The sequence below is a fragment of the Pelophylax lessonae genome (genome assembly GCF_965119305.1).
Source record: "Pelophylax lessonae genome assembly, chromosome: 11".
NCBI lineage: Eukaryota > Metazoa > Chordata > Amphibia > Anura > Ranidae > Pelophylax > Pelophylax lessonae.
In genome coordinates, this window is record NC_138778.1 from 168,834,365 (window position 1) to 168,850,763 (window position 16,399).

General features: G+C 47.0%; 1 protein-coding gene across 1 annotated transcript in view; it reads left to right on the forward strand.

Annotated features, from left to right (window-relative positions):
* The first annotated feature begins 253 nt into the window (after positions 1-253).
* ERCC6L (ERCC excision repair 6 like, spindle assembly checkpoint helicase) overlaps positions 254-16,399 on the forward strand; it is a 44,472-nt gene continuing 28,326 nt past the window's right edge. The window contains exons 1-2 of the mRNA XM_082271578.1: positions 254-382; positions 14,479-14,607. Of these exons, the coding sequence (XP_082127704.1) occupies positions 312-382; positions 14,479-14,607 (200 nt within the window). The 5' untranslated portion in view covers positions 254-311. The remainder of the gene's footprint in view (positions 383-14,478; positions 14,608-16,399) is intronic.

Consider the following 16,399-nt stretch of genomic DNA (forward strand, 5'->3'; position numbering starts at 1 on the left):
ACACTCTTTGCAGAGCAGGCCGTGTGTTCATTTTACTATTAATCCGCTCTCTGGGATGCACAATATGAACTGCAGACAGCTAGTGGTACACTGTTTGCTCTGCATCTTATGACAGGACCACAGCGCACATGCGCAGTGTGAATCAAGAGCGGCGGCGGCGGCGGAGACACGCACACGAGCCCCGCCCCGTTCACATGCACACTGCTTTTTCGTCACTTGGCCCCTCCCCCGTGCGGTGTATTATGGGAGGCAGATTTGAACAGTCGCGGGCTGTGTGAGGCGGAAGTTTTTGTTTCTTTTCTTCTTTCACCATGGCGTATGTGGACCAGGGATGTTTTTTCGCTGCTCAGGAGCAACCGGAGAATACCGAGCAACAGGAGAGGTGACACGTTGTAGGGAGTCTGTGTTATATAGGGGAAGACATAAAACACGCAGCTTTATTCACTACACAGCAACCAATCAGAATCCACTGTGCTGGGGTCAGACCGGTATATGATGGATACTGATTGGCTGCTGTGGGGTTCTGTGAATAAAAAGAATCTCTGGCCATTCATGAGGATGTGACCGGTTCTCTTTACTGGTCTGTGCTTTCCCTACTGCACCCCCCCCCCCCCCAGCCACCATGGAAATAGCTGCTACTCCCAAGTATGGGGGTGCATGTCACCCCCCACTCTTGGTATGAAATGCTTGGGGGGGGGGCATTACCCCCCTCAATACCAGGCCCCGCCTCCCCCTTCTTGCCCAGGCCAACTTTCAGCGCTGTCACACTTGAAATGACAATTGTGCCGTCATACAACACTGTACCCATTTGACATTTTTAACATTTATTTTTTTGCGACAGCTAGAGCTTTCTTTTGGTGGCATTTAATAACTGCTGGGTTTTTTATTTTTTTGTAGTTTCTGGTAGAAAATGTAAAAACGTAATTTGTCTTCACTGATGGGCACTCACTGGTGGCAATGACTGGCATCACTGATGGGCACTCACTGGTGGCAATGATGGGTTCTGAAAGGCAGCTTAGACTGGCATCACTGGTAGCACTGACTTGCATCACTGATGGGCACTGACTGGCATCACTGATGGGCACTCACTGGTGGCACTGACTGGCATCACTGATGGGCTCTCACTGGTGGCAATGATGGGCTCTGAAAGGCAGCTCTGACTGGCATCACTGATTGGCTCTCACTGGTGGCAATGATGGGCTCTGAAAGGCAGCTCTGACTGGCATCGCTGATGGGCACTGACTGGCATCGCTGATGGGCACTGACTGGCATCGCTGATGGGCACTGACTGGCATCGCTGATGGGCACTGACTGGCATTACTGATTTGCATCACTGATAGGCACTCACTGGGGCCAATGATGAGCTCTGAAAGGCATCACTGATGGTCGCTCATTGGTGGCACTGTCGGGCTCTAAATGGCAGCACTGATTGGCATCACTGTTGGGGCTGCACTGATAATCAGTGCCCTGAATATCTGTACAGGTCTCCCCTGTGAGGAAATGCTGCGGCTCACCTCTGTTACTGTGAGGAGAGGAAAGCCAATAACTGGCATTTTCTTGTTTACATGTGATTGGGTACAGCCGATCACATGGGTAAAGAGCTGCGTCAGCTCTTTGTGTGAAAGTTGTAGCTTCTACAAACTATGGTGTGTTTTGTATACCAAAATTTTTATTGTGTTATACTATTGGTGGTGATCAGTGACTTCTAATGGGACTCGGATAGCGTGGCGGACAATCTGACACTAACTGATGTTGGGGGAGCTGACTTAACTGCTGCTGACATCACCAGTGACACCAATACAGTGATCAGTGCTAATACTATGCGCTGTCACTGTACTAATGAGGCTGGCTGGGAAGGGGTTAACATCTAGGGCGATCAAGGGGTTAAAGTGATTGTGAAGGTAAGTTTATAAAAAAAATTAAATAAATAGCAAACATGTCGAGACTTGCGTGCTCTGTGCAGAGCGACCGCAAACCTCCACTTTTTGGGTCCCCCACTGGCGCTCCTGGCCCCTCCCCTATGCCCAGTGCCCCCATTGGAGCACTTGTGCATGCACGCACCCGAGTCCCGCTGCTGCATCCATTAGACAGTGAGACTTGGCCCCGCTCCCTCACCAGTGGCTTTGATTGACAGCACTGGCTCCCAGTGGCCCAGCAAGGCCCGGAAGTGAGGGAAGAGAAGAGCTGCAGATGTGCATGTCGCTGGATCGATAGGGGCTCAGGTAGGTAAAAGGAGGTGGGATGCTGACACCTAAACATTTTTTCTCTATCGCTCATTGACAGACGTAGTCCTCGGTGATACAGCACCTTCGGGTTATGTTGCCTCGACAGGAGTAGGACTAGACAGGAAATAAAATGCTCTGGCCACACCCCAGGGGCAGTCCCAGAGGGTATATCCTCTCTCTCTCTTCCTCAGCAAATCAGTTTTTTTTCTGTCTAGTCAGGAGTAAGGACCTAGATACCTTGCTGGGATCTTCGGTCCTGGCAGGTTTTTTTTTCTTAGAAAAGAATTTTTTAAGACAGCTTTTTTTCTCCAGTGTTCCTGTGAGATCTTCAAGCAAGAAAGCTGAACTGGGCGACGGGCGGGATGTTGAGATCCAGTGGTCACCCCAGTTCAGCCTACGAGCGCGTGCAGGCCATAGCTCCGCGCTGGGTCGGCCGCGACATAGTCCCACTGGACGGGGACTGACCCTGCGAGTTAAACGTCTCGCTGAAACGCCAAAGACCATGAGTCACGGCGCCCGTATTGGTCGACAGCCCTCCCACCCCGGTGGAGAGGGGTACTGTCCGGAGTTGGCGCCCGCCTGGTTCCGGTATGGTGAGTAGTATGTTCCCCCTTTCCCCCTGACGGGTTTGTGGTGAACGCGGGCCCCTCTCTGTATGGTAAGGATGGGTTCCCCTCTATCCTATAACATGTCACAGATCCCCCTAATTGAGTGTGATTTTTGTGTACAAGAAGCCAGGAGGCTTGGTTTGGGAGCTGACAATCTAATTGTAAAGATGTGTAAATGATTGTAGTCAGTGGCAGTACTAGAACTTTACTGTGATAGTATAAGGTATCCTACCTGTCAGTAGCCACAGGGCGATGTCTATACATGTATACTGCATTCCAGATCATTCCTCCAGCTAAGCAGCGGACCGCATACGGCCCGCTAGGGTCCGGTACCTCCGACCACGCTGACCACCATGAGGGTGAAGGGTTGCGAGGCCGAGATCCTTCTGCAGACATGCCGCTATTCTGTGCAGGCCGCCGCCATTGTCTGGTAGATCGCACGAGGCCGCCATTTTGGTGTAGCCTTGTGTCTCCAGCATTAGGGCGGCCATGTTTGAGGTGACTCAAACACCTCATGGAGCCAGGGGGAGGAGCCGGCAGGCGTGTTAAGGGGCGGAGCCGCCTCTTTTACCCAGGAAATAGGGCCAAAGACTTCCTGTCTGTAACAAGACAAGCACTGAGCAAGCTGATGAAAACTTCTTTGCATCAGGGATGAGCCTTGGGGTCTGTCTCTCTCTCTGTGGGGTCCAAAAAGGCAGGTAACACTGAGGGGCGCTGTTGCGACTGGGGGACACAAAAAAAAAAAAAAAAAATTTTTTTTTTTTTTACTTTGTCATTTTTTGTCGCTGGCAAGTGTCTTGTATAATCATTGACCCTGCCGCATAGGTATCCCCACCTGATCCCCTCAAGGTGGCCGCAGGACCCTCCAGTACCCCACTTGTTTTTAATGCATTATCGGCAATTTTGGAGTCTTTGGTATCCCGGGTGGAGGTGGCCGGTCAGGGACGGGGGTCAAGTAGCGACCCCCGCCTACCCCTATTGTTTATCAGATACTTCAGATACGGATTCGGAACTGGTCAATGCAGTTGCAGGTCCCTCTTAGGGGGCTGTTGTCTCAGGTAATATCTCCTCAGCAGTGAGGAGCACGTTTCTGCCTCCGCCATAGCACAAGAGTGGTGGATGCACTAGTTGTGTCCGTCCGGGAAACCTTTAGTCTTGAGGTTACACCGGCAGAGGTAGCTGAGACTGAGATTCCTTTTTGGTACTTGTTAGCCTACCAAAAGGGCGAAGGATTTTCCTTTACCCAAATGGGGTCGTTTTGAAACGAACCCCTGTTATTTCCAAACGCATGGCTAGGTGCTATCCGTTTGAGGAATTCCTCTTTATAGGATAGACGGTACCACCTGCTTTCTTGCCACAGACTGTTAGGATAAAAAGACCTCGTAACTAACGAGGACCTTCCTTTTCTGCTCATATAGAGTTGTTCGTTCCGCGAGGGCGGGCGATAAGGCGAAACCCTCCAAAGCCCCTTTAGAGGGGTTTCAAAGGGCGCTGGTCGGGTAAACAAAGAGTCCGGCTCAGCCAAGCCTGAAGAATATAGCCTGATGCGCCCCTACCCATCTCTGGGGTGGGGGGGGGGGGGGATGTCTTCACCGGTTTCTGGAGGACACAGGATCGAGTTTCGATCACTTCCACCGGTGCGATTCTGCCCTTATAACATTGAACGGTTTCAGGGGTTCTATTCGAACCTATTCACAATGCCCAGGAAAGAGGGCAAGGTGTGTCCAAATCTGGACTTGGGAAGAAATAGAGTCCATCCGTACAGTGGTGGCCTCCCTGCATAAAAGAGATTTCCTGGCGTCCATAGACATATAGGATGCCTATCTTTATATCCCCATCATCGCAGGACATCAGCGTTTTTTCGCTTTCCCAAAGATCATCCCTGGTTCCCACCAGGAGACTGAACTATCTGGGCCTAAGGTTGGATACATCCTGGGCAAGAGAGTTTCTCCTTGCTGGGAAACTCCAGAAGGTTCAGTCAACGATTCGAATGTTGCTGTCCGTCAATTGGCTGGGACTGATGGTGGCCTTCTTAGAGGCAGTACCGTATACCCAGTCTCATACCCGAATTCTCCTGAAGGAGATTCTTTTTTAATGGAATCAGAATTTCCGATTCCCTGGACAATCGGATCCGGTTGAGCGAGCGGACCAGGAAGTCTCCGATGCTCAACCAGGGGAAGTCATTTCTTCCGATAGTATCCAGATTACCAATAAGGGTATCGGAATTGAGAGCGATCAGATTTTGTCTGATTTACTGGATCGAGCAGCTCTAGAGCAGCCCGATTCGGATCCAATCGCATATGGCCTCTTCATCCAGAGGTTTTTTCCCTAGCTGTCCCTTCATTGGGACATCCCGGATGTGGATCTGTTGGCACCTTGGCCTAACAGGAAGGTGCGGAGGTTTGTAGCTCGCGCCACGATCCTCTAGCGGACACAGCAGAAACACTGATCGCCCCGTGGGGGGCAGTATCAGCTACGGCATGCCTTCCATCCTCTCAAGTTGCTGCGGGAACTTCTTCGCAGGATAGAGGTGGAGGGAATTCCAGTTATTCTGGAAATTCTGGATTGACCTCGTCAAGCCTGGTACGCCGACTTGGCGAGGCTAGTCGCGGACGCTCCTTGGAGACTTCCTCTCAGGGAGGATTTGCGGTCTCAGGGACCGATCTTCCATCTTGCTTTACAGTCGCTGGCTTAATGGCCTGGCCATTGAGACCCAGGTACTGAAGGACAAGGGAGTGTCAGCTTCAGTTATTCCTACCTCCAGTTAAAGCAAGGAAAGCGACTTCCAGCACATGGAAGTCTTATATTGCATGGTGTGAATCTATTGGAGTTTCCCCACATACCTATTCGGTGACCCGAATTTTGGTCTGTCTGCAACAAGGGGTTGAGCAGAAACTATCCTTGAGCACGATCAAGGGTCAGGTTTTCGGCGTTAGCAATCTTCTTTCAAGAAACCTTTGGCTAATCATTCCTTGGTGCGGAATTTCATCCAGGGGGTGCGACATCTGGCTCCGCCAGTGCGCGCACCCTTACCGCCTGGTATCTTAATTTAGTGTGGTCGGTTCTTCAGAAACTTCTCTTTGAAGATATTAGGGAGATTCCCTTGCTTACATTCCCAGAAGGTGGCCTTCTTGGTGGCCATTACTTCTCTACGCAGGGTGTCAGAACTGGCCGCATTATCCTGTCGTTCCCCAGATCTGGTGGTTCATAGGGATAAGGTGGTTCTTCTTCCGAATCCATCCTTCCTTCCTAAAGTGGTTTTCGTAAGACGGACTCACTTTTTGTGATCACGGATAGCCCTTGAAGGGGGTTGCCTGTGTCTGCCGCGACCATATCTACATGGATCAGTCAGACGGTGGTACAGGCTTATTCTATTAAGGGTCGGAATCCTCCATTCCCTGTTAGGGCGCACTTCACTCGAGCGCTCAGTACTTCCTGGGCCTTTCGCCATCAGGCGTCACCAGGTATGTAAAGCGGCCACCTGGTCGTCGGTACATACCTTTACAAAATTTTATAAAATTGATGTGATGGCATCGGCGGATGCCTCATTTGGCCGCAAGGTTTTGCAGGCCGCAATTTGAGGAGACCGGTGGTCTACCTCGAGGGTTTTTTTCTGTTTGAAAATTTTTTTGTTGAGTCTCATCATTAAGGATGAGCATTGTAAACTTCTAGTTGGCACCGGTTGGGCCTTCTAGATTTGGATTTGATTTCCATTTTCCCACCCCTCATTTGTGATACTGCTCTGGGACTTCCCGAAGGTGCTGTATCACCGAGGACTACGTCTGTCAATGAGCGATAGAGAAAAATGGATTTTTGTAAAATCTTACCGTAAAATCCTTTTCTCTTAGCTCATTGACAGACGTAGTACCCGCCCCTCTGTTTTTTTGAGTTGGGTTGGGTTAAATTCTCTAAAGACTGCTTTTATGACATAACTGATTTGCTGAGGCAGAGAGAGAGAGGATATACCCTCTGGGACTGCCCCTAGGGTGTGGCCAGAGCATTTTATTTCCTGTCTAGTCCTACTCCTGTGGAGGCAACATAACCCGAATGTGCTGTATCACCGAGGACTACGTCTGTTAATGAGCTAAGAGAAAAGGATTTTACGGTAAGATTTTACAAAAATCCATTTTTACCTTAATGCAAAGAATGCATTAGGTAAAAAAACAGTTTAGGCTTTCCAACCACTTTAAAGAGGTTGTAAACCCATACAACTTTTTTTTTTTTTTTTGCAACCTGTAAGAGAAACACATAATGAGCTAGTATGCATCGCATACTAGCTCATTATGAAATTCTTACCTTAGAACAAGCCCCCGCCGTGCCGCCCGCTTACCTCTATGACGGGCGACCTGTCCAGTCGCCCGTGTATGGTGTAGAAAATCGGCGCGAATTCAAATCATAAATAAATGTGATACACTCTGTGACAATAACGATGTCCACCACTGTGGATAGTGCTCTATGTGATTAAACCTGATGAAAAAATTCGAAGTAAAATCAATCCTCAATATAAAACTGTAAAAGCGAGCCTATACACAAAAGATCTTCAGTGGATGACTCTGAAAAGACTGTGCATAAATAAGTCCTCAAATAAATAGTGTAAATCCCAAGGAAATGTATATAATGCAATCACAAAATCAATGCAATCGATGAAAAAGGGTGATGATCAATATAATCGTTGATGACTGATATGTGATGAAAAAATTCCTAAAAATATTTCATAAAAAGTTGTGTATAAAAATATAAGTGTCTGAGAAAATCCCACAGTGTCCAATATACAATCAAAGATGAATGAAATAAATCTTCAAAGGATCAACCAATCGTAAAATATAACATCAATAATCTGGATATCGATCCAATCTCCAACAAACAGGTGTGTAGTGGCCGCTTACCTCCCACACACACTATCTGCACATGTGTGTAATCCAAACAAGCCGATTGCTTTCCTTTGAAATGGGCTTCCGACCTCTCTCCTCTCTTGCGGGCATGTAATCACTGATGTTCACAGTACATCGATCTCCCAATGCAGTAACGATCTTCAGCTGCACAATATGCTCACTCCAAGCCGTTCCGCCTCATAGAATATAAAATAAGACGCTCATGGTGCAGTAACTTCAAAACCAGTTTAATTACAATAAAAGATACACTTACAATCAAATAGCAACAAACGAGCAAAAGCAATACACTGTAGAACCTACGGCTACGGCCGTAAACACGGAGGTGACGTCACCCGGCTCTTCCCGACGCGCGTTGCGTCACTACCCACTTGACTTTATCAAGGGATGTAAGCATGGGTGACTCGCTGCCGGTTTATATAGCATAGCAGTTGCCCGTCTTCTGGAATCGCGGCATCTGGCCATCTGATTGGCCGGAGCTGCGGTGACGTCACTCCCGCGCATGCGCGCGGGAGCTGACCGTCACGGCATGGGGCTTTGAAGGAACGGCACCAGCGGCCGTTCCTTCAGAGCGCATGCGCCAGTGACGTCACTGGCTGCATGTAAGGTAAATATCTCCTAAACGGTGCATGTTTAGGAGATATTTACAGTACCTATAGGTAAGCCTTATCATAGGCTTACCTATAGGGAAAAGTGTCAGAGGAGGGTTTACTTCCTCTTTAAATGTTCACCTAACAATGTATAATGTTAGCTGCTTTTAATTAAAGTGGAGTTCCACCCTGGGAACGTTTTTTTAATAAAAATACCCCCGGGACAGTCAGGGCTAGTGCATTCCACAATGGATAGCCTCTGATCTGTCCCAGGTTGCACTTACCTGCAAGAAGAAATACTTACCTTGAAAATGTATTGTCCAGGGCTGTCATCTCAGGTGTGGGCAGCTGAAGCCAGCGCGATCCTCTTCTGCGTCCTTTTTGGTCCCACGATGCACTGCGCTGGCCCCGCCGTCACTTCCGGTGCTGCAGCGTCATCCCTGCACAGCTTCTAGGCATGCCCAGAAGCTGTTTAGCAAGGTATGACGGCACCTGCACCGGAACTGACGTCGGGGCCGGTGCAGGCATATTGATTCCTGGGAGCGATGACGTTCAGCTCCCAGGAATCATTGCAAGCCAGGAAGTGACGAATCGCCGTGGCCGCCGAGGGGAGGAAGAGGAAGTAAGGTGAGTATATTATCTTCTAAACCAGGTAAGTAAAAAAAATTGTCATTATCCATTTGTTTTTCAGGTGACCCCGGGCATGAAGATGGAGGTAAGTGCAATTTTAGGGTGGAACTCCGCTTTAAGATCCCTTTTTTTTTTTTTATCCCTGCTTTTTGGGGATGAGAAACAGAGATCGTTTCCTGTGTTGATTGTCTGCACTGAGCTGTGATTGGACACAACCGATCAGCAGGTCCCCGCCACATATCATTGACCAGGGACTTGCTTATAGACCCCTGCTGTGTACAGTCACAGTGGGGGGCATGCATGTGAGCGCCCTAAACCCAAAGGCAGGCAGCAACATATGGGTAGGTCGCTTTGCCTGCACAGGCTGCCTGTTCGCAGTACATTACAGGCCGCCTGCAAGTGGCTAAAGTAGAACTAAAGGCAAAACTTTTTCTTTTTTTTTTTTTTTTTCTCAATTTTAGAGTAAGGGAGGATTTTATTACCCCTGTCAGGTTTTTTTTTTTTTTTTTTTTTTCCATCTGTGTCCCCTAGGGAGATTTGCCTTCACTTCTGTCCCCTTGCCAAAACAGGAAGTGTGAAGAGTGAAATCTCTCCAAAGTGAGGGAATCTTGGGGTGTCCCCATTGGAAGATTTCCCCTCTATTACTGTTTTGATAACCCAAAATGTGGAATTTTTATTTCACTTTACACTAATAACGGTAAACGAGTCATATAGAGATGGTGAATCCCCCCTAACGGGGAGATTAAAGTGGATCTTCACCGTAGACTCCCCCCCACCCTATTTTTTTTTTTACCCCCTGGCTTACTCGAAGGTGGGTTCTGCACATTTCACATACCGTACTTGCCCACCCAGCAGATTGAGCATTGCCTTGCTCAGATCCTCTTGGCTTGTGCAACTGTTCGATTCCCCCACCGCCATGTTTTTGATGTCATCCAGAGGCTCGCCAGCTTTTCCGGGTTCAGCAGGAAGGCCTCCCAATGAGACCCCTTCCCCCAGTGCACCTTTACACACTTGGGGGATGGGAACGACTGGACAAGCAATGTGACTGGTGGCCAAATGATCAGGAGCCCAACCTGCCAGATATTGATTGGTACTAGTGGCTGGGATCGTCTTTAGCCTCTTGTCACCCATGTAACACATAAATGTGTTAGTGAAAAGGATAGGCTTTAGCACCCACACATTTATGTCCATGGGTGGCTGAGGATTCTGTGCTGAAGTGAGCTCATTGCTTTGTCCCAGCACAGTGACTGGTCTATCAGACAGCTCTTCCTATTGATCGGGAGTCTGCGAGACTGGCTTCTGGTCATATGACCACTATGAAAGCTGATCACAGTGGTCATGTGATTGGCCAGTCCTTCCCTCCCCTTGGGTTTAGAGACTCGATTTTAAAGGGATGTTGGATATGGGTGGAAAGGGGGTAAATGGCTTGATCACTGTGCCGGGCGCGTGCAGTGAGCATGCTCAGGGTATGAATGGAAACTGCGACTCTGCCCATCATGTGAGTAGGTTGCTATTCAGCACAGGAACATACCACTTATTAGTCGCTTTGTGACTGCCAACTGCCTTGTAATTTCACATAATGAATAATAATAATTTAAAGTGGACTTCACTACCCAGGAAACAATTGCCCCCCCCTCCTCCTGCATTCTGAGAATGCCTAGCCCTGCCTTCATTGTTACCTAGGCAGGAATGCCATTTAGTCCACTACAGCAGCCCCCTGAGATATGCATACCAGATATCCCAGGAGCTAGAGGAAGGGGAACCTCATGGTGCGTCATCGGGGATCGGCCCAAAGGCACAGCTGGCTTCTGATAACATCAGAAAAAGATATTGGTGCAGACTATAGCTGGATTCGGTGGGCATGGGGGTATGTTACTTGGGCACAACCTAGCTTAAAAGGTAAGTGCACCTAAAAGTGGTTGTAAAGGCAGAAGTGTTTTTTTTTTTTTAAACTTTCTTGCATTTTATGCAGTAAGTAAAAAAAAAAAAAAAAAAAAAATACTGCATTCTGCTTTACCTCAGGCTCCCCCCGAATACATACCTGAGCCCAATCTGGATCCAGCTACTCATTGGCTCAGATACAGCAGCAGGAGCCTGTGGGGGGGAGCTCTGCTGTGTGTCTTATAGACAAGCTGCTAGGAGGAGTATTGAGGACGGTTGCTCTGTGGCTGTTTTTCGTTTTTTGAAAAACAAAGCCTTAGAATCACTTTAAAGTAGAATTCCTCTAAACCTAACTAGTCTCCTGATCCAGCTCCCGTGTCAGCCAGCAGCAGGAGAAGAGGGAGCACCTATAATGGATAAGCCATTGGGTGACATCACCGCTGCATGCTTTACAAGCTATTGTCAAGCACTCTCTTCTCCCCTGCAGCTGCCACTGGCTGATAACAGGGGATCACATGACCAGAGCGGCCTGAAAATGGGTAGGAATATATATACATCTTTCTTGCACAGGTTAGTCTGCATAGATGTTTGGAGGTGGGTGGGATCATTTTTTTGACTAGTTAGGTGTTCCTCTTTAGAGTGACTCTGTTGGTAAAATCAGATTTTCCGGCTCTGTTCACATATTGGCATGATCCCGAATCATGGCAAATCGTGGGTCGCCCGTGCGAGTCCTGTCCCTTCCAACGGCACCCCAAGTGCAGAGCGTTTTTGCCGCGATTATCGCCCAAGGAATTGGGGTAAAATCAATGCAAACAGAACTGTGGGATGCCTGTCGTCCAAGAGAAGTTCTTCAGTGATTCTATTTGCATGATTTTACCGTGATTCGTCGGGCGAAATTCGCACCGCTTTTGGGGTGCCGTTGGCAGTGACAAGAATCACATGGGCGTCCCATGATTTGCAATGATTCGGAATTGCGGCGTTCCGGGACACCAATATGTGAACGGCGCCTCAAATAAAGCTAACCCTGTTAAGAAGACAAGAAATCCTCACCTCAGAAAAAAAAAATGACATTGATCTTCCAAGCTTTAGGACAATACTTCTGAGGAATGCTAGGTATTTCAGCTATAATGGTTGGCTGATTTACTTTTGCTTTTAGTTGTGTTATCCATAAAAAAACACTATTGTCCTGTCCTTGTGTGTCAGCCCTTAGGTCCGTTTGCATTTTTGGGTGTGGTATTGTGCTCGGTAGTGCATGCATTACTGCAACACACATTTTGCGATGCGGTGCCATTCATTCCTAAAGGCACCCTAATGCAGCTTGCACAGATATTCATTGCAGTGCATCACAACGCATAGTAAAGCATTTCTGTGCAGTGCATTACAAAAATAGTGCATGCCCATTTAAATGGGGACCCCATGCATGTAGTACTTGGTCCCAGTCTGATCTGACAAAAAGATTTTGCAATATGAACGCATGGGGCTGTTTGCTCCCAACACTGACTAAAGCCCAGTTTATGGGCATTCCTGTGTTGGAGTTCAACACAGCAATGTAGCCACCTCCCCTATAGTCACAACATATGTTTCCTGGCTGATGTTAATGGTCACCTTTTTGTATTTTTAGGAATATTTGCTGGGAACTTCATAGTGGTGCTTGGGTCTCCCCTTCATCACAAAATACACAGAAGTGAATTGACGGTGACAACGCACATCAAGGAGAAGAGAACATTTGTAGCCCTGTGCCTCCTATGCAGTACCCGTCTGTGTTGTACACAGAGGAAACACTATTAAAGCACAAATCCCCCCAGCCTGTTATTCCAAGGAGAGGGGCTACAGTATTAGCTGCTGGCTTCGGTTGTGAATGATGGCGCTCTGGGGACTATTGCCATCTTTCACAAAAAACAAACCCACAATACAAGCAGGCAGCTACTGCTCTTTCCTAGTTTGCTAATTGTGATTTGTATCATACTAGTATGCTGGCGGGTTTGGTTCAGTAGTTTGACAGAGACCTAGAGTAGTATCTACTGGCTTGTGTTTTTGTGAGTGACGGTGCTTGTATCCAGAGCACTGTTGTTCACAACACAATCCAGTAGCTACTAATGTATTTCCTTTCCCTAGAATAGTGGGCTGGTGGGTCTGTGCTGTGTAATTGTTGCTCCATGGACAAGGCAAAGGGGTACAGGGGTGCAGAGGTTATCCCCTTCTACTCTGTAAGTCAATCGTCACCTCTGTGTGCTGATCAGTCAGACTTTCATTAAATTTGTCTCTTTGCTAGAATGATCAGACAACAGTTTAGGTTGATAAACTGTCAAACCTGCTAGCTCAGCACCCAAGGTACAGATTGGAACAGGACCAAGTGCTCCATTCACTAGCTTCTCTGGGGTCGTATTTAAAATTTTAGTGACACATCTTTAACCACTTAAGCCCCGGAAGATTTTACCCCTTCCTGACCAGGGGGTATTTTGCGATTCGGCACTGCGTGACTTTAACGGACAATTGCGCAGTCGCAGTCGTCCAAATAAAATTGATGTCCTTTTTTTCCCACAAACAGAGCTTTCTTTTGGTGGTATTTGATCACCTGTGCAATTTTTTGATCATGCGCTATAATCAAAAAAAGAGCGTCAATTTTGCAAAAATAACAATATTTTTCACATTATTTTTTTATATGAAATTCCCCACAAAAAAATTAAAAAATCAAATTTTTTTTACATTTTAGGCCAATTTGTTTTCTACTACATATGTTTGGTAAAAAAAATCGCAATAAGCGTATTTTGATTGGTTTGCGCAAAAGTTATTGAGTTTAAGATTTTTGTCACTTTTAATGTTTGTTTTTTTTTTTTTCCTACGAGTAATGGCGGCGATTTTCTTTTTTTTTTTTTTTTTTTCTGTGGGACTGTGACAGTGGCAGACAGATCGGACCCTTGACTGACATTTTTGACACTTTTGGGGGTACCAGTGACATTACTACAGTAATCAGTGCTATACATATGCACTGTTACTGTAAAAATGACACTGGCAGGGAAGGGGTTAACTTTATTGGAGAAGGAGGGGTTAAGTGTGTCCCTAGGGGCGTGCTTCTAACTGTTATGGGATGTAGCTGTTTGTATAACTACAGAGAGATACAATCCTGCATAGCAGGACCTTATGAGCTCTGCACTTACACAGGGGAGAATGACAGGCGGCTGTGTTTACATTAGCCTCCTGCCTTTCACCCTCTGTAACGGACGATCGTGAGTGACTGGCGGACATCGGGTCCGCCGGTCACACGCGTGGGGATCACAGTGAGCGGGCGGGAGCGCGCCTCCAGCTGCGCGCGCTCGCCCCATATTGGCTCGCAGGCGAGTGACGTACCGGTACGTCACTTTGCCTGCACGGGGCTGACCGCCGCAGTATATGTACTTGCGGCGGTCGGCAAGCGGTTAAACACCATTTAAAACACTTCTTCTAATCACTTACTTTCATATTACGGGAATAGCCCTTGTAATCTAGGTCACATTTATAATCAATAGATTATATAATGTGTTAATTAGGGCTGTAACTGGATATCTAATTTTTGTGTTATGTTTAGCTGTAGTGTTATTTGCTAATTGTGATTTGTTTTTGTTAATGAGGCTTTTTGCACAGTTCTCATCCTCTATTTTAATTTTTTTCCCCCCAGATATCTAATGAAGGCCAAGGAGGAAGCAAAGCATGGTGGTGAGAGGGGGGACGGGGGATATCGGAATTCCAGTGAAGGCAGTTTCTTTCCAGATCAGGAGGACCCAGAGCTTGCTAAGAAATATGAGAGGTAACCGTGGGCAACACATGTTCTTATGTTTTGGCTGCCCCATTGCTGCAAAAATCTTAATTTTTGCCAATAAATCTACTCAAACCCCCAGAACATTATATATTTTATGAGCAGAAGCCGTGGAGAATGAAAAGGTGATAGTTGCAAATGTTAAGGTCACGTGATATTTGCACAACTGTTTATGGGGTTATGACAATTTTTTGTTTTCTTTTAATTTTAATATATTTTTATTTAATTCTTTAAAATTTTTATTTTTACTTGAGTCCTATCACAAGGGGTTAATAAACCCCTACGTGATAGCACTAGGCAGGTGACAGGTACTCTTTATGGAGACATCAGGGGTCTAATAAGACCCCAATGTCTCCCCTGCCCTTTACACCATCTAACCAAGCACAGATCGGCTTAGTTAGATGTGTCTCCTGGTTGTACTGGCCAGGAGATGGCGCATCTGAAGTTAAAAGTGACATCACTTCCGGTTTCTTTGTTTGCATGTGAGATCGATGCATGGATTTTCCTCGGTCTCACGTCGATTTCTCTCCCCTAGCTGGCGGCTGTGTTTCTCAGCGCTCGTAAGAGCAAGAGAGCCCAGGAACCACAAGGGGATAGGGGGGAACCACGCTGCTGGCTCTGTGAAAGTGATTGGCAGCTATGGAGCTGCCACATCACTTTCACTTTGAAGCTGGGAGTTGGCTAAACAAAACCCACACAAGCTGATGGCTGCTACTGCAGCCATCAGCTTGTGATTAAAGGTTCACTACGTTCAAGGGCTGAACTGCTTATTCAATACATTATCCCATAGCAAGTAATAAGAATCTGATCTGCTGACATTAGGCTGGTATATTATGGATTCTAATTTGGTTACTATGGGTTGTGTGGATAAAAATAATTTGTCCATTCATATAGAAGTGACAGGTTTGATTTACTGATGATATCCTTGCTGTTTCTCCTCTGTACCATTCAGTACCTGGTATTTCTTTGTATGGTGGAGCGTGACCCCTTCTGTCACTTCTAAGATGTAATGTTTGAGCCTGAGTGGCTTATTGTCGGACCACAGGTAGGAGGTGCCCTAACACAAGAACCAATTCATTTGATCCAAATTAGAAAAATTACCTTTTTGCATGTTTTTGGACAAAATTTACCTATGCGAGAAAGTGTTTGCATTTTGTCATGGGGGGCTTTGAGTGACATTTCCACTGGGAACTTGGGTGTGTATTAGCGGTGCACCGAAATTTCGGCAACCAACATTTTCGTCCGAAAATGGTCCTATCCTATTTCAGCCGAAAATGGGTCAAAGATGCCGGAAATTAATAGCCGCTAATAGCTGTAACGAAGTGAGCCCTTCACTTCCCTGTCAGATGTCAGACGGGTATCTCCGCTGACCGCTCAGTTCTGTTTCTGAGCTGTAGTTGGAAATACACTGGTTGCTAGGATGGCCAGCCGACTGGCGTCTAGCAACCAGTGACGTCCCGAGGAGAGGAACCAGCATTCAGAGAGCGGAGGAGGTTCTTCCTCGTCCTCCTCTGCGCCTATTCCAGAATAGCTCCACCCACCTCTCTTCATGTGCTCTGTGCTGGTGCTGCGGAAGGTAAGCTTGCCTTTCTTTCTCTTTCTTTTTCTCTTTCTCTCTTTTCTCTCTTTCTCTCTTTTCTCTTTCTCTCTTTTCTCTTTTCTCTTTCTCTCTCTCTTTCTCTCTTTCTCTCTCTCTCTCTCTTTCTCTTTCTCTCTCTCTCTTTTCTCTCTCTCTTTCTCTCTCTCTTTCTCTCTCTCTCTCTCTCTCTCTCTCTCTCTCTTT